The 24271-nt window shown below is 39.4% G+C and overlaps 1 protein-coding gene across 1 annotated transcript; it reads right to left on the minus strand.

Annotated features, from left to right (window-relative positions):
* Nucleotides 1–2936: 2936 nt before the first annotated feature.
* On the minus strand, nucleotides 2937–23401 carry LOC140227832 (uncharacterized). Its single transcript, XM_072308226.1, has 5 exons — nucleotides 23190–23401; nucleotides 15115–15220; nucleotides 14060–14170; nucleotides 12201–12263; nucleotides 2937–3506 (listed from the first exon to the last, which is right to left on the minus strand). The coding sequence occupies exons 1-5, from the start codon at nucleotides 23291–23293 to the stop codon at nucleotides 2937–2939; spliced, it is 954 nt and encodes a 317-aa protein (XP_072164327.1). The 5' UTR covers nucleotides 23294–23401.
* Nucleotides 23402–24271: the final 870 nt, after the last annotated feature.

A 24271-nucleotide genomic window follows, 5' to 3' on the forward strand; every position in this document is an offset into this window, starting at 1 on the left:
CCTAGAATGTTGTAATTCTCCACATGGTAAATGTATGTCATACAGTCTCTGTGAGCGATGGGTTAATGGAATCAACACCCCTCCTTCAGCGCACCAACTCCACTTCCTAGGGACACTCCCAACAAGGTGACCATTTTTTTTTTTCCAGCATGCATTCCACGCTACATTCTGCCACATTAAAGGTCATTTATCCCTTTTGCTAATGTCGCAAAATTTTGCATGGTTGAAGAATAATTTCTCTCAATCTTCCGTACGAAATCTTACGGTAATACACCTCAAGAAAACAGAAATGGAAAACTAATCCTGTGTCTCTTGATAATGCACTTCCCTTTTTGTACCACGAATAACAGTCAGCATTTTTTTTCTTTTTTTTTGTCAAAATAAATTCACTGGAAATCTACAGCATTTTTTCCCCTTCAATCATGACAAATTTTCCAGTTTTATTGTTCTGAGGAAAGGTCTGAATTACCTATCTCTACAGAATACCAGTTTATGAAAGGAATCTAATTCGCAGAGTTGCAAAAGAGACATACACACTTTAAAGAACCCATCTTAATACTGAGCACCCTGCCCATACACCTGGGATACAGAAGGGGCTTTCAGGATAAAGTGACTCAACTTGCACATGGACAGAAGTGCCACTTATACGGGTGCCGGAAACCCTGAACCCTCCCATTGCGAGAGCAGGCAGTGAACAACACCACTACACCATGACATTGGCTAATATGCCTCCACCTGCCTCCCTTCACCAATTCTGTGCCAGGAATTTTGGACAGTGTGTACAATGCTATGTTGTTTTCTTTGACAATCAGCACTCAAAGCACAAAGGGTTAATATCAATGGCCTCATTTTCACCTGTTTGAATTGCCTAATTGCCCTTCCCCCTAGGTTTGACCCTTGACCTCACACAAATCAAGCTCCACACCCAACCGATGGAACATTCTTTCCTAGTACAAAATCTACATCAAACTGGTCTTGAGTTGTCCCACTGCTTAGAGTGAAATCTCAACTCAGACCACAACCTCTTAACGCACTGAGGACGAACTGATTTTGCTACGACACATATTTTTCCATAGATACCTGCTCAAGTACACTCGGGACTAGACTTCAACAGGTTAACTTTAAACTCTTGACTTTTGACCTATAGCACCGTCAATTTGCAAGGTTACTGTGTGATCATACATACATGTACTTTAACTCTTAACGTGCCATTGTCGCCGAACGGCGACCTTAGTCCTGACGTGCCATGGTCGCCGATCGGCGACTAAGAAGAGTGAGAAAAACATTGATCATTTAAGTTCTTGTGGTACCGTAATGTGTTACACCAAGAAACTGCCAATGATATGTACTGGTAGCTGATTAGCATAGTCATCGTTTCCACTAAATATATGAGCATGCTTACATTGGAAAATTTTGAGTAAATACATGATTTTTCAGCTAGATGTATTTCTTTCGCGTCGGGAAAATCCGCAGAGAGCGCACCCTCTGCAAGATGTGTATGGATCAAAATCTCATTGGTAAACCACGCGTGTGTGTGCTATTGAATCTGCGTGTATTGTCTGTGCGGTTCCACTCGCATTGTTCCGCTCGGATGCTGTCCTGCTTTGATTTTGTCCCTCAAAGAGGGTCAGCTTTCGTTCGTCAGTCAAGTCTTTCATCCTTTTGTTTTGGTGAACGTCACTAATCGTCCCCACGCCAGCATAGGAATTGCGTGTGGACAAAGGCCTGCCGATTTCAATAGAGTACCCCCCTCCCCCGTCCGCGGTCCTCTTAGACAAAATGAGGATTAGTAGGTTCTTCCTTCTCAAGTGGACAAAAGACACTCTTCCAGGGCCCGGGACAATTACTTGAGTTTCAAATACAGGATCTGGGACTAAAGGACTGAGATTTGGGAATGAATTACTGAGGCAGAAAGAGAAATTGATAAGACAAAATAATCTGCTAGTATCTTTGGAATCATACAATTCTTGAAGGCAATTTTGTTATCATTTGAAAGAAGAGATGTTGCTCTGAAACTTTCTCACAGAGTCAAGGGAGCGTTCTATTGAAGAAAAAACACGACTGACTCTTTTTTTTCCATACTACACAAAAATTTCTAATAATATTTTTGATGTTTCAATTATTTCTGCAATATATCAGGTTCAGATATATGTTATGGTAAACTGACTACATGACACAAAAGAACAAACATTTCTTGATATATGTTGTGTAGAACTCAATTCAAAAGAGTCAATAGTTTCAGAGATATGGCGGTTTTAAATTTCATTGTCAGTCCAGTTTCGAAACGTTCTGGCGTTAGGTAAAAACCTCTGGCACGTTAGGGGTTTTGGGCCTGGCACATTAAGAGTTAACTATGCATAGTACAATCACCTCATAGCAGGATACCTAGAATTTTTTCCTTTCGAAGAGAGGATCTCAAATTGCACAATAACAAGAACAACAGTAAGAAGTAGTGCATGGGGGTGGACAGATGAATACAGAGTGGACAGACAGCCAGGTTGTAATCATTAAGGGGCAGTTTGTGGTGGGGGCATAAAGATTGATAAATTGTAGGAAAGGTGAATAAATAATAAAAATAAGCTTAATGTTGAACTGTGTGGCAGTGGATTTACTCAAAACATGATACACAAAGTCTGGACCTTGCCCGATGCATACACCATTGGACAAGATGTTTTACCTATGAAGTTCCTCAATACCTAAGAGTGAATATGTGAACCTGTCAATGCAGGGGTTATAGCTCAGGGAAACCTGGCTACGAGATCGCTGGGACCACTGACTGAATCGCGTTATAACTGGCACCTTGTTGCAAATGTAATAGAGACAGAAATGGAAAACCCAGACTTCCAAATTACCATTGTTTAAAGCAGCACCTTATTGAAAGTGAGTTCGTTACAATGGGATTTTCCCATATAAGGACATGACAGAAAAACCAGAGTTCAAGCAATCACTGGCTCCGTGCTGTGCATCGGATCTGAGGAGTCTTTGTTATCTGTAGAAAGATCGGGGGGTGACTGAGTCCGGTCTTGTTGGATGTGGTTGTCATCTCCAGACACATGAACATCATCTGCAGAAGCATCTCTGTGAATGTCTTCACTCGAGATTACTTGGCCTTCGTCTTTTGCAGAATCAGATGCGAGAGATTCCGGTGGGATATTCTCTGAAGGCGAACTTGTTGGAAGAGGTGCATGGGAATCTGACCTGGAGGGCATGGTGGTGGGGTGGGAATCTGCAACCTTGAGGGTGGCATCCTGGTACCGCCCTGTTTCTGTGGCGACGGGGACGCCTCCGAAGCTGGCATCGGTGGGCTCCCCGTTGCCGCCCGACGAGGAGAGAGAACGACGGGAGCCCGGATGGGCGGATGCATCTGACGACAGAATGGGCGTGGCCTCGTTGGGTCTTTGTGAATTCTTGGGGACCAGGAGACAATCAGTCACCAGAGCACTGCGAAGTCTCTCAAGCCGCGTGGAGTTGAATTTGTTATCGTAGAATGGAATGAAGAAGAGGATCTGAAAGGAATAGAAATTGATGTAGAGCATGACTTGATGTTATATTTTCCTTTATCATACAAATATTGCACAGGTGAGAGTGAGTTAGTGAAGAAGTAGCATACTAGAAGGTTTGTATTCACAAAGGTACAGCCAGGTTGCATGGCATTTGAAATACCGAGAGTGCACTACATCTCCACTAACATCACAAGCTTAAATCTGTACATTATTTGTTTTATAAAATGGTCTATGAACTATGATATCAGAGAGTGAAACTTTGTATATATCAGAACTATGATATCAGCTGGTAAAACTTTGATTTCCATGCAGTGAGGCTGGTCTTTGATAGGCTGTGCATAAGCCATAAGTGGTTAGATATGTTCGTGCTGTGCACACATCAGCTATTTAGAAGTACTTGGCTGTACAGAACAAATGGTTAATTGCCACAGGATAACACACAGTGCAGATATTTTTTTTTTTTTTTGTTGCACACTTCTTGCACTGCCATGCATTATCAAAAATAAAGAAAGCACATGTGACTCATAAGCACTTCTGATTGGCTACATTCTTAAATCCAATTAATAGATAATTTACCATTCCTCTGGTATGTGTTCATTGGTGCAGATTTTGATTTGCCATGGGCAGTCTGGCATAATGAGAATACATGTGACTTATTTTGGTGCTTCTAATTGGCTATACAATTTATTCTTAAATCATATTCTATAAATCAATTCATCATTGTGTGTGCATTTGTGCATACTTTGATTTGCCATGGTCAATCTGGCAAAGTAAATTGAATTGCATACAAAACTACACCAAGATAGTGCTGCCTAAATATTTGTCTGATATCTTTGCAACGACGGAGATATCAAGGGCTGTACAGGAGAGCTAAGCTGGTCTGTTTTCATATCACTGTTGAAGGGATCGTATAGTTTTGGTTGAGACCTAATTTCATGTTTCTGACATTCTTGTGAGATAATGAGAAACCTCTTATGGAATATGAAAAGGCATGTAATTCCATGAGGAATTCAATGTTTATTAGATGAAAATTGGTTTTGAAATGGCTGAGATATCCAAAACAGAGCGATTCTAATAGAGTGTGGGACCCACCTTTTATTACGATTGCTTTGTTTTACTTTGTTTTTGGATGTTTCAGTCATTCCAAACCCGATTTTCATCAAATAAACTTTGAATTCCTCTTAAAATGGTATGCTCTGTACTATTTCATAAGTGTTTTCTTGGTATCTCGCAAAAAGTTGTAAGTCAAATTTTCACCTCCACCAATACTGTACCATCCCTTTAAACTATCAAAAGCTTTGTAGATCATGGTGTTGTACGATATTCAGTGGTGTAAGACTTAACACTAAACACATACTTAACCTCATGGGACAGTGCATGCATAGCCCCATCTGTGCATACATATTAAAGGTCCTGTTTGCCTTTGGGAACAGTGATTTAAAAATTTTCAAGATATGACATTTAATGCATATGTGTAGGTCTGTTGTACCACAAAACATCCTATCATATACAATTTTTGCGATAAAGCCTAAAATATAAGGAGATATCTGTATTTTTCTCAATAAACCGTAACTGTAGACAGTTTAGTCTGGAAACATTTTTATTACAGCTATTGTTCACATTAAGTCATGTATATCTAATAATACTTAACATCGATTTTACTGATTCAAATTTCTACAGTGGTTGTTTCTATCCCTAACTCACATTTAAGAACTATTTTACAGCACTAATGCTGGGTTTTCGTTTCATTTGCAAATGGTACTCAATAGATAGGTGAAATTTATTCGCAGTGAATGATTTCTCATCACATTTATAAATGAAAACATACGGCCATTTTTACAATCAGTGGTGTAAAACACGGTTTTGGCACTAATTGGTGTATAACTTTCTTATACACAGACAGATATGCATTATTTTTTCTCATAAACTTACCACCCACAGTGTCTACCTTGGGTACCTTAATGAACTTTCCTCTCTTTTTCTTTCAGATGTGGCATGCATTTACATGCTTGAAATCCAACACTTTTGGCGTATGCACTCTGACATGGTTTTTTTGTCAGACCTAGCATATTAAATTGTTTATTCCTTTTCATTATTTTTGTTGTTGTGGTGATAGACAGGTATCCAAACTTAAGAACTATTATGTTTACCAGGTTCTGCTTTGTCTTCTTTAAAGACTGAAATTGTCCAAACTTTATGTTTCGGAGGTGACATTTTCCGTTAACAGTTAACCCCTCTTTTGAGTTAGCTCTTGCTCACAATTATAAAATTCAACTTTGCTAATTTCCATCAAAACAGAATAGTAATCAGTCTGACTTCACTTCGATCCAAAGATTATTTGATTCAAATAGCTTATCATTTTTTGGTGAGTGTTTATAAATTTATGCAACTTTTCCGTTAACTTTTCTGTCACCTCCGAGACAACAGAGTTATGTATTTGATTTTTTTATTCTTGACATCAGTTATACATTACATTTACAAAAATGTAACATATCCCCTCACATTATCTCAGAAGGAAGGTAGTAGAAATATAGCCTGTTGTTTTCATTTCGGAGCAATTTACAATTTTCCGTTAACACTTGTCACCTCCGAAACAATCGTCACCTCCGAAACAACAAGCGTATTATATTTGATAATTTCTCGAAGACAAAGCAATTTTGTTTGATTCTGTCCAATTGACAGGAATCTCTTTTGGATGAAAATAGTAATATGGCAACAGGAAGTGAGAATTTTCTAGAGATTAATAAAAGATCTGATAAAAACTAAGAATTACTGTTTCGGAGGTGACAAAACACTGTTAACAAGAGTTTTTGCTCATTTCTATTGAAGAGAAACCATATCATGTACACCAATGGTTTCATTTATATTAGTAACATAAGTCTCAAAGTGGAGAAATCAACTAACACACTCTCACTCTTATTTTTATTACTATACTGTACGTTTTAGTGCAAATTTACATTTTTTCACTTTTTTAACAAAGAGAATGCACAAAATACACCCATCTGTTGTATATATATAATATTGTAATCAAGATCAGTTCTCCTGCTTTAGTTAAGTAAACATATAGATGCTTTCATCTTGGAAACTTGATTTCCAATTTAAGCAATTTAGTTGTGAAGATTTACCAATCACAGCTTTCCATGTAGGTTGCTTTTTCTTGTGTTTCGGAGGTGACATTGTTTGTTAACACCATATTGTTATGTGATAGTGAAAGGCAAGACTTCAGTTCCTTTTCACTATCTATTAACATTTTCAAATACATTTAATATCTACAAAATCATCACAGTAGAAGTGACTTTTGTATACCTAGCTCACCAGAATTCCCTTGATACCAAAGTGATACATGTGGCAGTTCATGCATGCCCTAGTCCACAATCTTAAAAAATCATAAAATAATCAAACTCCACAAAAAGGCCACATGCCTATAGCTGGTGCACAACTTGTTCTTGAATTCTTAGTTGTTGTTTTTCCATGTACAACGTGGTAATCATAAACAAAATTATGTGATTTTTTTTTTTTAAATATGACAATAATTATTACATTTTCCAAGTTGAACCAACTTTTTATGACATTGTATTCTTAAATATTATTGAAGCTATCTGACAACTAAAGTGAACAGAGGAACAAGTCCCCAGGACTGGAAAGGGAAAGATCCAAAAACAAGATTTGTAGTTCTATCTCAATATAATTTTGATGACGTGTTTACCTTGTTTTGTTATTATGTTTTATCTTTTAGAATTTGGCTTTAAGTACTGGAATTTCAAGGAAAAGAAAATGGTTTCTTAAAGGACAAGTCCACCTTCATATACATGTGGATTGAGTGAATGCAACAACATTAGTAGAACACATCATTGAAAGTTTGGGAAATTGGACAATCCATTCAAAAGTTATGGTCTTTTTTAAATATCGATGCAATCACTGCTGGATGAGACGACTACGACAATGTATGATGTCACATGCATACAACGATAAAAAGAAAATATAAGTGAATTTCACAAAACTTTACTTTTTGAAAAAAGTGCACATTTCTTCAACTTGCTACTGATGTATGTTAGGGCAATATTATTCACCCTGCCTTCCAAAAGAGAGAAGTCAAGTGTTCTTTTGTTATGCAAGAAAAGTGAAAATATGTTGAATTTTCTTGATACTTTCTCTATATCCTTGTACACGTGTGACATCACAAGCTATAGAAGTCTTCTCATTCAGCTTTGACTGAGCAGAAACTTCAAAAATTCATAACTCTGGAACGGATTGCCTTATTTTCCTCAAACTCTGACTGATGTGTTTTAGTAATATTGCTGTATTTACTCAACTCTCGTGTCTATTGAGGTGAACTTGTCCTTTTTCGGTCCCTTATAGGGTTATTTGAGACCAGTTTGTGTCCGGGACCTTCTGTGAAGTTGATGGGTAAAATTACAGAACTAAAAAAAAATTTCCCCATAAGTTCACACAAACGCATTATGCTGCTCTCTTCAGCTGGGAAACACAAACTGTTGTCTTAACCAAACTGTAAAAATTTGCTAAAGATTAGTATGAATTACAATCTAAAACAAAATATGAGCTGGTATCCACTATCATGAAAGAGAATAACTAAACAAAATAACAAGTAAGAAATGAAAGAAAGAGCTTATATTTGAAAATTAAAGCCATGAGGAAAGACATGAATGTTCACAATTGTATTAGCTAACACCTGAGAAGTTGGGTTGTCTCTGTGTTGTGTCACCTCCAAAACAATAAAATGATTTTTTCTTATCTTATACTTTTTACTCTCAAAAGTGACTAATATATATGATTTGCTGTTAATTTTCAAGCAGTTCAGAAAGATACATAAAATATATTTTAGTAATGTCAACAGTTTAAATGAATCTGGTATATAGAAAATTTATCCCAGATGAACCAAACACCTTTCACCAGTATTATAACATTTGTATGGTGGCTATCAAGAATGATGAAGAATTCATGAACATCCTTGAATTAATCAATTTATAATACTATGTGCAAACAAAAACATAATACAAGTCAAATAAGAATTTTTGCTTTTGGCATTCACGTTCCTATGTTGTATGTCCCCACCAAAAAATTACAATGGTACCCTCCGCAACGATAACATTAAAGATAGTGAATCAATCTAAAATACAATTTGAGGGATTGAAACTATACAGTGTAACTCATTGCCCACACCTTTAATACAGAAAACCCCATTCAATTTGCTTCAGAGGTCAAAGACAAATGAGGATTTTTGTAGAGCATGTCAGGAATCCCTTCCCTCCAAGTTCTGTATATTGTGTTTACACATTAATATGCAGTTCCAAGAGCATCCAAGTGCTAAACTTGGAAGAATCAGACTCTTGACATCCTTTATAACAATCCACATTTCTTTGAGACCACTTAACCAAATTGACTGGGGCTTTCTGCAAAATAGAGCTAAGATGTTATAATTTAAGACCCCAAAGTAGATTTTAGCTGATTTAATCATATTGGGTGCTATCAATGCAAAAGTCTAATTGTAATTTTCTTTTTTTTTTTTTCTTCTTTTTTTTTGGGGGGGGGAACATACTATATGAATACTTGAACACAATGTTAACATTGAATGTCACCTCCGAAACAAAGTTATTCTTCCCTGGTGTTGTGGAATAAAATGTTCTGAGAGCAAAGAAACATTACTAAAATGATCTTACACACTCATTTCAATTTAAGGTAGAAAATGGAATGCCATGTTTCTTCAGGTTACAATATCTAGCTTTAAATATGTCCGTCATATTCTTACTGTAAATGAATATTTCAACACAATGTTAACATTGAATGTCACCTCCGAAACGAAGTGATTCTTCCCTGGTGTTGTGGAATAAAATGTTCTGAGAGCAAAGAAACATTACTAAAATGATCTCACACCCTCATCTCAATTTAAGGTAGAAAATGGAATGCCATGTTTCTTCACATTACAATATTTAGCTTACAACCTTCGTCCAAATGGAAGGCAAACTACCGGTGCCCATGCTAATTAATGAAGTGTAAAAAAACACTTGTTCTGTGTGGTTTATCTGCTTGAAACTGGAGTTAATTTCTTGTTCTCGAGTTATAATTATCAAAAACATTGATAAAAAGAAGAAGTTTTGTGTTATTGTCACTTATTCTCAAAAAAACTGAGTGTTAATATTAATGTCACCTCCGAAACATTCTATTATGTTAACTGTCACCTCCGAAACATCTGTGTGTGAAAAATCCAAGATTTAAAGAAATGATTGGAATTTCATTTAACCTACATAGGAAGGTAGCCCTTCTTAAAGACTTGTTATAGTGTAGAGTTTGACCTGGCTTGCCCTCCAATAAATAGTTAAAATCTTAAAAATTGCATGTCAATTGGTATTTTTACCAAAAATTTGTAAATCTCATGTATTTTTTTTTAAATTCACTTTATATTCAACCCCCAAATAGTTTTGATTCACAAACTATATATTGTTGTTAACCATATAAACTTTGCATGGTGAAGTTTGACTACAGAGTTTTGTCATTATGGTGCAATTCATGAAAACAAAATTTTGCTTAAATTTACTTTAGGTGCCAGGGTTTTCCTTAAATTACACCAATAACCATTCAGCTTTAAGGTCTGAAATGTTATTTTTTCAAAAATTTGAATACTTTCCAACAGGAATCAAACAGAATAATGAAAAAATATTTTGTTTGAAATTTTGACCATCTGAGTACAAAAGTTACACCACTGATCGTAAAAAAGGCCATATATCAAACTGGCAAACAATAACTTTGTCAGCTGAGAATGATAAGGGCGTTGAGTTGGCACTAAAGCTCTATTGTTCGAGGCACCTTAACACCCTTCTCATTCTCAGCCGACGTCTTAGTATCCATAATGTCTCAACTATAAAACTAAATAAACAAATATACATTGTAATGATTACTAAAGAAACAAAGAAATAAAAACATGGATAAATAGTCAAATAGACATAAGAGAACACTCAGGCTATGTATTCAACCATGACTATATTTGCACACTTGCTGAACAGAAGCAGAGGTTATTAACATCAACGAAAGGGGTGCAAGGATATTGGCTGCTGGATGAAAACTTAATAATATGCAGAAAGCGCGGAGTAGAAGAGGAGATTGTTTTTTTTTTAAAGTGGGCGATATGACAGAAGTTGCAAGCGGTACACACACATAACACAACTGATTATTCACCTCGTGCATAAAATGGTAAAGAATCTACTTTGACTTCTGCAATTCACAAGCACCGGCCATAGATTTCCGCAATCGCGACAGCCGCCTCGCATTTAGCCCAATGTCAAGAAAGGGAAAGAAAAACAGCAGCTGAAAAAAAAAAAGTTGAAGAGAGTGGAGTGGAGAAGAAAAAAAAAGAAGATATTTCACTTTTAATAAGTCATCGTCTCATTTCAGCCATAGAAAAGTAAGGTACATAGATTCCATTGTGATGGTATAATTTTGTGCATTATCATAAAAAATTCTCCCCATGGCTGCAGAGGTAATCACTGACACATGTCTGGGCAGATGACAGTTTGATCTAAATTCTTTTCTGCCTCTGGAGGTACGATTAGCATGTACACATCATGTACGAAGGCTAAGCGAGTTGAGATAATGAAAGCTTATAACAAATTGTGTAAAACATAGGAATTTCTGTGTAAAAATGTGAGTATCTACTATTTCATGCCTCTACCACGGAGTGTCACAGGAGGCATCATGTTTTCGGGCTGTTTTTATCTATTTTTCTGTATACACACCAGGGATCCTTGGATAGTCTCTGAGAGTGTGTAAAACCATATAAAACATTATTTTAAATGAATGTAACTTTTCTACCATCTTTTACCATACATTGGAAATCTGCTTCTTCCTCTGGTGGTCAAAAAAAAAAAAAAAATGTATTTTGTTGTATAACAGTGTCCCTAATTTGCATATTGCCTGGAGTGAATATGAATGTCCTATTGTAATAAACATATTTACATTGCAAACATTCACTTGCATTTAATCAGAGCACAAATATTAGTATATGCACTCTTGATAATACCAAGCATCGCTGGTGATGAAAACAAGAATAACATTTTTTTGGTTCTTTTGTTGGCAAATGCTTGTGTTTGTGTCATTTAGCATGTCTATGCCTCTCTGTTTGTTTTCAATAAACATGCTGCTCATACCAGAGCAGTATCAAAGTTCAAGACTCAGTATCCAAGTTCAACAGCACAATAGCTGGCACCAAATACCACGGCTGAACTTCCTCTTTGTCCCTGCATACCTAAATATGTCTGTCTGATGAGTGCCAACTTATATCTCATCTCGCGGACGTGAGTCAACAGGAGAGAGAATCATGAATGTTAAAGGTCATCCAGATATTTGTACATGCCATGGACCATGAATTACACACAGACACAGACACAGACACATACACATCCCCCACCCCCCCCCCCCCCACACACACACTATTGATAACAAAAAGGGGGAAAAATATATTTTTTGGTTGCTAGTAAAAACAACAAAATGTTGAGAAACAATGCTAATCTATAACTCCCCTCCCCCATTCAGAATTTCTAGGGATTTGATCCTCATCTCCATTAACCCCTCTCCCCCTTCACATCCCCATTGGTGGTCCTGGGCCCCAACAGGGCCCCATCAGCCCTGGGGACCCACTACATACAGCACTGCAAGAATTCATCCTTGTTTCGCTGTCATACTCACTACATTGAAGACGAAGCAGAGGGGCACCCAAGTTGGCAGGAACCCACTGGAGAATGAATGGCACTAAAAAGGGCAGAAATCAAAGAAAAAAGATGGAGAACGTACCATATCAAAGATAATCAATGTTTGTTATATCAAAATCAGACTGTATAATCAAACATGACAATAAGAAGAGCAAACTCACATACCATTTGTAGGTGAGGGAAGATGAATGAAATTCTAATGTGCTGCTAGCTAGCTGCTTTAGAATACATACAAGATGGCCTAGTGGCCCATGGCCACTAAATATTGATGTTGGACCACAAAATTTCCAAAATGGCTATCTTTTGGTGGCCCTATCAGGCCACTAAAATTTAAAACGGATTGTTCTGTTTCCTTCTATATCAGCCCTACATACTTTTTTTTTTTGGCCAACAAGATTTTAAATTTAAAGACTGTAGTGGCCTGAATGTGCCACCAAAGAAAAAAGGGAGTGTTGAACTCTGCCACATGAAGTAAAATTCCCAGAATACGTCAGCATATTGCGTGATTGTGTAATATCAGGGAGGTCTCACCTCCCTGGTAATATTGGCAAAGTGCTTCATAAACAGACATGCACATGTGGGACTATACTCTCATCATAGAGTATGGTACTTTCAATTTACAATCCACTTTCCCTCTTCAACATAAGAGGTTTAGTCCTGTGTGAACTGATGGAAAGTAAAGCATCAAGGAATCAAAAGGAAACAATTTTCCTATTTATTTTGTTGCAACAGTGAGTGAAGCATTTTCAAAGATCTACCTCACTAATACCACTAATACTTTTTAGCCGAAGGACACTTGTCCTATCATCTTTGAGTTACGTTAACCCAACGACACATAGCCTGGCTGTCAGCACTCGACTGCTTCAAGCACACTTGAAGTCACTCCGATTTTGGAAACATACATCGATCATTGTTGCTGGAGTGAAATAACAGTGTCTCTACTGAAGTGTTTTTGTCAACAAAGTCTGTTTTTAGCAACAAAAATGTCATATTACATATTTCCATACCATACATCCACAATCTCATCAATTTACTGCAAGCACTGTGCACTCTTGCACAATCCACTTGTGCCAGTGTTTTCTCACACATCTTACTTTCATGACAAAACAAGAAATTTGGAGTATTAGGCTAACATAAGACACTCACTAAATAGCGTTCCACAGCATAAGTAGCATTAGTAGAAATAGCTCCCAATGCCTGAAGGTCAGATTAACCCGTTGAGGATGAGACCCGAGTATACTCGGGCAACCGTCTATGGGAAATGCATGTTGTAGTAAAATCAAACAGTCCTCAACGGGTTAAGGGGAAAAGTAGCTTGTACTATGCTACCTTCTCCCTGCCCCCCCCCCCCCCACCTCCCCAACCCAACTGAATAGCATTTCATAATGCAGGCATTAGTAGAAAAGCTTCCAGTGTCTGAAGGTCAAATTGAGGAGAAAAGTGGCTTCGCCAAATAGACGGGGTCAGACTGGCAAAAGATCGAGAAGCTAAAGATCGCAAAGTCTTGGTGATCTTTTGTTGTGCGGTCACACTGGCAGCCAAACTTGGATCAAGAAGTTTGGGTCATTGGTACGCGCGTGCAAGAAAGAAGATGGCGAGTGATTGTGACGTACAATGCACACTGTATATGACAATGGCCTCGCACTTCGGAGACACCGCCCGCAAACGGATCAAGAAGTTTGTCGGGAGTGAGGGACATATCCCTAGTTGGAGTGGAAAGTTTTGCGAGAATTTTTGCGAGAAGTTTCGTGGGAAGTTTGCGGTCACACAGGCAAAATTTTGAGATCTTAAAGATCATGAACTTGATCTCCTCACTGGAACTCTTCTCTGACTGACCTTAGCTTCTACTCCTCCATTGGCCCCGTCTCTGAACTCAATCTCCACGACGTCCAGCCACTCAGCCCACGTCCAGTTGAAGATCTGGACTCTGTGCTTCTCTTTGTCGACCTGGTGTTGAGATGAATATCATCACATTGTGAAATATGAAAAAAGGACTTACCACAAAAAGAAACTCAGGTAAAAAACCTTTGAAAAGCAATCAATCAACAATCATTAACCCGTTGAGGACAAGTCCCGAGTATACTCGGGCAAGCTTCTATGGGAAATGCGTGTTGTAGTAAAATCAAACCGTCCTCAACAGGTTAATGTCAAAATCGAGACAGCTATAAAAATAAGTAGTAACTAACCCTCTGATTTCAGCCACTTTTGTTGTATACTTGACTTACAGTGTACATGTCTTACATATTATATGATGTGTCCTATATGGGGTACCACATTTTTGTCCAACTTTTGAAAAGTTTGTCAAGTGCACACCTAATAGAAGCCTGGATGTTCTTTGACTTGCTAATACTCCAAAATATATGAAATTTCACTGACCTTTGATGACAAACACAAGTCAGGCATTTTTGTGAAAGATATCTCCCAAAAGTATTTTATGAGATCTGACACATGAGTTCAAATTATACATTACAAGGTGGTGAACTTGCAATTTGATAAAAACAAAACAAAGCAAAACAATTAAACAACCTAACAAACAAACAAACAAAAGATATCAAATAGTCCTACGCATATAACACACAATCATTCCAGGAAGAAAATTAAAGAGAGACTGGATAGCTAATAAGCATTGTATCATTTCAATTCAGATCAAGAAACTGAATAGTATAGGCAAAAAAGATAAATACAAATGAATGAATAATATAGGGACTGTAAAGGATCAAACATGGACTTGTCAAAATTGTCATTTGATGTTGGCCAGATGGAATGAAGTACTTTAACTAATACCATTTGTGACTAAACTTGATTGCTGTGATTGAGTGCTCAGAGATCGCCGACAGTTGGGTTTCAAGTTGCAGGGCCCCGGATAGGAATTTAAACATTAATTCATGTACCTTGGTAATTCTGTATGTTGTACGCGGGTCAGCTTCTGCCACCCTGTCTACGGCTTGGATGAGCTCCTCCGTCAGTTGGTCAGCTGTGGCACTCAGCGACACCCACCTACGGGATAAAATGCCATAAATCATTATTATTGGGAGGTGGGGGCTGTGCTTTTTTAAATGACATTCTGTATACACTCTAAGATACAGTACAGTAGTATCAAGTGTGCCTTCCCTTTTAATTACTACTTTGAGAAACTATGTCAAGACATCATACCTTATATATTTTGAAGTTTAACTAGGTCAAGACTTGTTTCAGGAAATACTGTAAAACGAGGAATGTTCGCGTGCATTTTAATTTCGTGAATTTCGCAAGCGCCAAGATTCGCGAAATTAAAATGCACGCAAATTTTCCTATCTACACTATATGCATTGAACGCAAGTGGCAATTCGCGAAAATTTCTTGCCACGAAAAAGGCTGTCGGCTCCAATTCGCGAAAATTTCGTGCCGCAAATATATCATGTTTTACAGTGGTTAGTGTCTTCCCACTACAGTGGCAGAGTAATGTAGGCCTACACTGTAATGTTGTATGGCTATACAGTACACCAAATATGTTGTTAAACTGTCCACAGCACAGCATACAAACAAATTAAATTGTCATAGTTATGGATGAGAAGACAGATTTCAGTCATTCAGTATCACTGGAATAATGCACCTGAAATTTACTCAAGCATTGCTTCTTCTTGTGCAAAATGATTTGCTAGTATCATGGAAAAGCCAGTTGCAAAACTAATAAACTGAACAAGCAGAATACCACTGGTCCACAGCTGCGATCAAGAATGATCAGAATATCAGTCATGACATCACATAATTCATAAGTCATGTGCATTTTGGAGATACCTGAATTAACCCTTTAGCAACTGAAGATTCCACACATAATGGCCTACTGTTCTCTGGAAGATACAGCAATATTACTCTCATTTACACAACTTTCTAAAAATTTAATATGCAAAAGAGATCACTGCATCTTTAGTTTTGTCTATCATAAGTTATGTTTATTTGAGACTTTACCAAGAGACTTGTGTGTCACAGAAATAATCTGATACTAGTTACTTTTGCTAAGCTTTGACCTCTTTCAAATTATATAATCTATATGAAAACAACAAAAATATTAAATCATAAAACTATAAAAACGGTGGACAGGCTGTTTTGGGTGGTTTAGGGAGTAATCTGACAGGCGGTTTTGGGCGGTTCAGTTACTAATGGGTTAAATACAGAGTACACTAAGCTTGAATAATAATATTATTATAATAACATTATTTCATACTACACTTTAATGCTACAATGAAGAAGTTATTTGTGAGCACTGATACAAATTCTGTTTTTACCAGAGTTAATTCTACAGCTAAAGGAGTTTTTAACCCGTTGAGGACGAGTCCCGAGTGTACTCAGGCAAGTGTCTATGGGATGTCAGATATCGCCCCTTAGTGTATGACGTCATCCGGACCTGACAATAAAAAATCGTACATGCAACGACACACGTGAGTTGTACTAAGTCTGATATGTGACATGGTGTCAGGAGTTTCGACCTAAACGCTCCGAAATGATACCAGAGTCCAAATTGTTTGTGTGATCGGTAACTTTACCATGAAAGCTACAGAATTTTAGCTGAAATCCCGCCAAGGATCTGTTCCAGAAGGGAATTTTGGATGCCGAGATTGTGACTGCCTCCACACATTGCGCAGTGAGTGCTAACATACAGCCCCACATGTAGACATTTGTGTGCGTTTGTGAAATGCCAACATGTCTTCAAGTGACAAACCGTCGATGAACTGGCAGGCTAAAGACTTGCATTATGAATGGAAGCGCTTCAAGCAGCACTGCGAATTTACCTTTGGAGGACCACTTGCTGGTAAGTCACAGAAGGAAAAGGTAAGCTACCTCATGACATACATAGGAGACAAAGGAAGAGAGATTTACCTCACTTTCGAGTGGAACACCATCACACAAGCTGATGGCACTGAAATATCAGAAAGGGACACATTGGCAGGTGTCTACCAAAAATATGAAACCTATGTCAAGCCAAAGAAAAACCAGATAATTTAAGAGCTACAGTAAATTTTCATCGCCGTAAGCAACAAGAGCGGGAACGGTTTCATGATTTTGTAACAGACCTGAAGTTGCTTGTCAAAGACTGTGGGTATCACGACAATGACCGCATGTTGAGAGACGCTATCGTGTTGAATGCACACAATGTCGAGGTTAGGAAAAAGTGCTTAAAAAAAGGCAATGAACTCACCCTTGATATGGCCATCAATATTGGACAGACATTTGAAACCGCTCGTGAAAGCATCCAAGCAATTGACAAAGAGGTTGATGAAGTACATGCTCTGCATGCCAGCCACAAACATGGGAAAGGGCACAGCAAGAAAAATGCACCCTTTGGCAACACACAGAGAGGAAAAGGCAGAGGCTAGAGTTCATATAGGTCCAACTTCAAACCCAAACCAAATCAAGCCCCAGAAAAATGCAAACAGTGTGGGTACGCAACAAGTCATCCTAAATGTCCGGCCCTGGGACAAACCTGCTCTGTGTGCAAGAAGCCCAATCATTTTGCAGCAGTGTGCAGGTCAAGGCGTACACAGGTTCATATGCTTGATCGAGAAGACGCTGATTCAGCTACATATGAAGGTCATTACCATGATGGAGCATCTGATGACAATAGTGACCAGGAATATGCACACATGTACGCAGTCAGTGACGATGTGCACACAGCAAGCGACTGGTATGAAACAGTCACAATAGATGGACAGCAACATAAGGTGCAGATTGACACGGGAAGTTCCTGCTCAATTATGCCAATGCACATCTTCAGAAACCTGAAGATGCAGCCTAGTCTGCAACCTGTCAAGAAGAGGTTTGTTTCATACTCAAACCATACTCTCCAATTGGAAGGCAGTGTAAAGCTAGCTACAAAATACAAAGACCGCTCAGTAGAGGTGCAGTTTCATGTAGTCAGAGCAGATGAGAAGCCAATACTCCTCTCAGGCTCAGATAGTGCCAGACTCGATCTGATTCAGCGGCTACACAACATCGAGGACTATCCTGAGCTGAAACTAAACACAGGAACACTGCCAGGAACATACTCTCTGAAAATTGACCCAACGATACAGCCTGTTGTTCATGCTCCAAGACGGCAACCACAAGCCATAGCATAAAAAATCAAAGACAAGCTGAAAGAAATGGAGGAAAATGGGCACATAACTAAAGTCAACGAACCAACAGACTGGGTCAACTCAATGGTCACAGTCGTAAAGAATGGCAAAGTCCGCATCTGCATCGATCCCAAAGACCTCAACAAGGCAATCCGCCGCGAACATTACCCCATACCCACAGTGGAGGAAGTGATTGCATCCATGCCAGATGCAAAAATATTCTCGGTGATTGATGCCAAGAGTGGATTCCTGCAGATCAAACTGGACTATGAATCGAGTCTGCTGACAACATTTAACACACCACAAGGGAGATACCGATGGCTGAGACTCCCCTTCGGCATCAAGAGTGCCCCGGAAATATTCCAGCGAGTCATGGATGAAATGCTGGAAGGAATACCAGGGGCCCGTGCAGTCATGGACGATATTCTGATTGCAGGGAAAGACATGAAGCACCATGATGAGATCTTGAACAAAGTTGCACAGAAAGCAAAAGAGTACAATCTGAAGCTGAACTCGGAGAAGTGCAAAATCAGGCAACCAGAGGTCAAGTACGTTGGACATCTTATCTCCTCAGCAGGGTTGAAACCCGATCCCGAGAAGGTCCGAGCTGTAAGAGAGATGCCAGCACCCGCATCTAAGCAGGCTGTCCAGCAGTTTCTTGGACTTGTACAATACCTGTCCAAGTTCATTCCAGACCTGAGCACCATAGATCAGCCACTCAGAGCTTTGACCACCAAAGATGCACAGTTCCAGTGGGGTCCAGCCCAGCAGAAGAGCTTCAACAAACTCAAGGACTTGTGCACAACAGCACCAGTACTAGCCTTCTACGATGACAAGAAAGATGTGGTTATACAGTGTGACGCAAGCAGATATGCTCTAGGAGGTGTACTACTACAAGAAGGACGCCCAGTAGCCTTCACATCACGGGCTCTTACAGAGACTGAAATGCGCTACGCACAAATCGAGAAAGAGATGTTGGCCATTGTACACTCCTGCCGAAAATTCCACCACTGTGTCTTTGGAAGGACGGTGCACGTAGAATCCGACCACAAGCCGCTCCAGGCAATCTTCCGCAAATCATTGCTGTCGGCCCCCATGCGTCTGCAGAGTATGCTTCTCAGACTCCAACCGTATGACCTGAATGTGATGTACAAACCCGGCAAGGAAATACCCATTGGGGATGCCCTCAGCAGAGCCAACCTACCTGACAGCGATCCTGACATGGAGCCGGTGGTTGTAATTATGCTTGACCACATTGCAGTGTCCCAGGAGAGATACGTGCAATTCCAGACACGCACCGCCATGGAGCTCAATGAGCTGCAGAGCATGATCAAAAGCGGGTGGCCAGACACAAAACAAGAAGTGCCACACTCCATACGCGAGTATTGGACAATACGTGATGAACTTTCAGTGCTAGATGGCGTGGTCTACAAGGGTATGCGCATTGTCGTACCCCCATCCATGAGACGAGAACTACTGGAGACCATACATGCCTCACATCTCAGCATTGTCAAGTCGAAACAAAGGGCCAGAGAAGCATTATACTGGCCAACGATGAAATCAACACATCAAAGAGATGATAGGAGACTGCTCAGACTGCAACACTCATCAGAAAGCACAACACACTGAACCGATGTACCCAACTCCTCACCCTGACTTACCCTGGCAAGAAGTGGCATCGGATCTGTTTGAGTGGGAAAGATCGCACTATGTGCTTACTATCGACTACTACTCAAAGTATATCGAGTTGAACAAACTCGCTACAACAACAAGTAATGCAGTCATCCAAGCACTCAAAGAGCAGTTCAGTCGACACGGCATTATACCACAAATCCTTCGAACGGATAATGGACCACAATATGTCTCCGCAGAATTTGAGGCATTCTGCAAAGAGTGGGGAATAACACATCGGACCTCCTCCCCACATCACCCCCCAGTCGAATGGTGAGGCTGAGCGAGGTGTGCAGACAGTCAAGCTACTGTGGAAGAAGTGCAAGGACAAGAATCTGGCATCGCTGGATTATCGCACGACACCCATGGCAAGCTGCAACCTCTCACCTGCCCAGCTGTCCATGGGGCGAAGGCCCCGGAACAAACTTCCAGCAACAAGGCAACTGCTGAGTCCCAAGCTCTACCAGCCTGAGGAAGTCAAACAACGACTCAATGCAGAAAAGTCAAGGCAGGCCTACTATCACAACAAAAAGGCAGGCCAAAACCTCCCTGCATTGAAGCCTGGTGATGCAGTCCGGATGGCACCGCTCCCAGGAACCAAGAGATGGATACCAGCCACCATCGAAGAACACCATCGCTCCCCTCGCTCCTATGTGCTGAATCATCGTGGTCGCAAATACAGGAGGAATCGCAAGCACATAAGGCCAGCCACCCAAGAGGCTAATCGCGGAGGGACCCGTGAGTCGCTCGTCATCTCTGAGTCATGGTCCCAAATGAAACACCAGGGTCCAGAACCAGCAGCTGTCACTCCGCCAGCTCCTAATCCAGGAAGAGGGAGACCACCAGCTACCTCTACAGCTTCAAGTGTGCCGAGCAGTCCGAGGCCCCCTGAGGGAGTATGCAGATCAGCGGAATCAACTAGGTCACCGGCACCGCAGTACACGACCAGGAGTGGCCGAACCATTAAGAAACCAGACCGTTTAAACTTATAACATAAACCAGGACACACACAAAAAAAAAGAAAAGAAAGAAATTTAACTAAAAAATTGAAACGAAAAAGACAACGGAAAAGGATAACTGAACTTTTGTTTTTGAACACTTTATTATAAAGCTCACCCTTTTGGTCGATTCAGAATTGTTTTTTCTGTCATGTATTATTTTAACACAGGACTTTTGGAAGATTTTTCAATTATTCCTTTTTTATATAATACTAAGAGAGCTGTCATTTTTACAACCCATGTGATCCCCTTGGACATGGAATGAACTGTTTGGATTACATGAGCAACGTCTTACGGACTGAAACAATCAATATTTGAATTTGAAAGAACTGAGATTTCCATAATTTGGATTCCACATGTCAATTTTTTTTTTGTTTCCGGTACAGTGATTAATTCATGTTTTGTTTTGTTTGTTACCTCATATGATGATATATTTTTTTTTGCATACAACCTTTTTTTTTGGTTATAAAGTATTTATCAAAAAAAAAAGAACAAAACATTTAGAGACTGCTAAAATTTGACATAGTCCCTTTTGCCTTTTGAATACGTGTATTTGTCTACCTGTTGCATTATTGTGATGGCAACATGTTATTTCCTTTTTGAATTTGTGATAAATCATAAACTATCACAATTCACAACCAGTGATTGTGTTTAAAAAAAACAAAAAAAAACAAAAAAAACAAAGACGAAAACAAAAACGAAAAACGAATGGATAATTTTCACACACGGAAAGTTTAGTGTGAATTTTTCCTTTTGTTTCTAGAACAACAAACATTCATATTTTGAAATAAACAGTATGAGTGTTGTATTTTGCAAAACAACAAAATTTTTCCCTTCAATTTGAGAAATTAACGTTTGGAAAGTTTTGAAGATTTCATTTCTTTATTTTGTTTTGAAAAAAAAAAAGGAAAAAGGGAGATGTAAGATATCGCCCCTTAGTGTATGACGTCATCCGGACCTGACAATAAAAAATCATACATGCAACGACACACGTGAGTTGTACTAAGTCTGATATGTGACAGGGAAATGTGTGTTGTAACAAAATCATACCGTCCTAAACTAGTTAAGCAACATCGCTACTGCTTTAAATAGGATGAAATTAAAAATTCACAGCAGCTGCTTGAACATTGTCATATGACATACACACTGTCATGAGTTTGCATGCCAGAGCTGCGAATATCATTGATATACTCCCACATCAAAATCGGGGAGATGCCAGGAAGCTTTCACATCAGGGAGATGCCTAACCGCACTGCCCACTGGTGACCCAAACACCTTCTGGTTACAGTGTCCTGGGGTTACGCGTGCCGCGGCAACACCAACAGGGCAACACATTGCTGTTTTAGTGTTACTGGTTACAGCGTCCCAGCCGGTTAGGAGATACCTGACTGTAAGTGTAACATGCATCTCAAATGGTAAAACTCAGGCCATCAGGGTCAGGGCAGGGAGGCTTTTGAGTCTTAATATTATTTTTTGTCAAGATGTAGGGTTAGTCTAAACTAGTAGAGATGCTTAATTTTTCAGGGCAACTCCTGCAGAATCAGGGAGATTTTGAAGGTTTGCATAATCATACATTGTAATTTAGACGCCATTTGTGCCCGCATGTACGTAATGATCATGGCTGAGGCTAACTGCGACCAGCAGCCCCAACGTACAACGTACAGTGTTGGGCTGAGGCTAGCCCGACCAGACGCTGTTAATACGCTACGTATTATGTACAGCGGCAACTGGGCTGTGTATAGTTAGGCCAGGGAGGTGGAACCACCTCCCTGGTTAGGCCATGGACCTACTAGGTCCATGGTTAGGCTGAGGCCTGAGCTGCATGTGGCGGGGCCGTACACGTACCCCAGATTCCTTTTTTTTTTTTTTTTTTTTTTTTTTTTGAATAATAGCTACCCTGGCTGGATTGATATCGTAACCCAACGATGACTGTTAGTGTTTGGCGTTGGCGTTGGCTTTTGGCGTTGGCATGGTTGGCGTTGGCATGGTTGGCGTTGGCGTTGTGCTTCAATATTCAAACACTGTGACTAACCTCCTTTTACCATGTTTACTAACGTTAGTTCCATTAATGATCATGAAAGGCCATCATTGATGAGGACTGCATGTAAATTAGATCTAGTGTAAATGCACGATCAGATTCTTCAAGCATTTTAGGTTATATTACGGCAGTTTGTGGAGGGGTTATTTTGCAGTGACTTAACTTACTGTTCTCTGTGACTATGCAGTCTGTTCAGACCGGGTATCCATACTGCCGGTCTCAGGAAGGCTTGGATTGGGCTCTGGATGGCACTCAAGAAACAGGGCGCCATTTCGCTTCTTTTTCACCTCTGATACTCTCTCTGAAAAGATTTTAAATTTCTAGTACCTTGTTGCTCCGCACTTGGTTCATTCAGCCAGGCACAACCGACATGGTTTTGTGAGCTTTTACGTAACTCGGCAATCTTGCATTTCATTCTACATGCGAACTCTACGGACGCTGCGTGTACCCACCCGCCCGCGCGCTGGCTTGGTGCATCGCGCACATGCTTCTGTACACGTAGAAATCAAGACAACTATCAGGTGACCAGAAGCTGTCAGGTGACAGAACTTTCCTAAGTGCTTGGAAACTGCCACGCCCACCTATTTATTTCTTTCCTTCGTTTTGTTTTGTTTTTGTTCCTTTTTTTTTTCAAAACATGTATTCACTGTTCATACTGTATTCGTTCTTCATCCGTTATTATCAGCTTGATTGTCATGAAAACTATTTCAACTGTTGTTTTCTCCATAATAGTATAATTATCTACAATCTGCACAGCTATATAGTGTTTTCACCTGAACCTCAGAATTGAACCCACCTGTCTCAAAATATCAGTGACTATCACGGACTTTACAACATAGAAATGCAAAAATTGTAGAAGTGAAGACTTTTCCTCCAATCTGATTGTGCCATCTTCCTATCAAAGTTGTTTTACAAAAATACAAACTGTAAAATATTGACTCGATGGGAAAATATGACTCGGAACTCCCAAGGGGATTGTCAAAAGTGTTACATAAAATGATACAGACAAGGTAATATCGTCTTCCCAATTTGTCATACAGTTATCATTATATAATCTATATGAACACACATAATTTAATTCTGGCCCCATCACCTAGCAGGTTGTCAAAATCTGAAATCATAATACCTGATGTGATGTCACTGCATGCTTGTGGTATAATAATTTTGATCCTCGTTTGATGATAGTCATATGATTGCATTCTAACTAAACACAAAAGAGTACCTTTGTAGACCATTAAATACACAGACC

This window comes from Diadema setosum, chromosome 4 (assembly GCF_964275005.1).
Source record: "Diadema setosum chromosome 4, eeDiaSeto1, whole genome shotgun sequence".
NCBI classification, from domain to species: domain Eukaryota; kingdom Metazoa; phylum Echinodermata; class Echinoidea; order Diadematoida; family Diadematidae; genus Diadema; species Diadema setosum.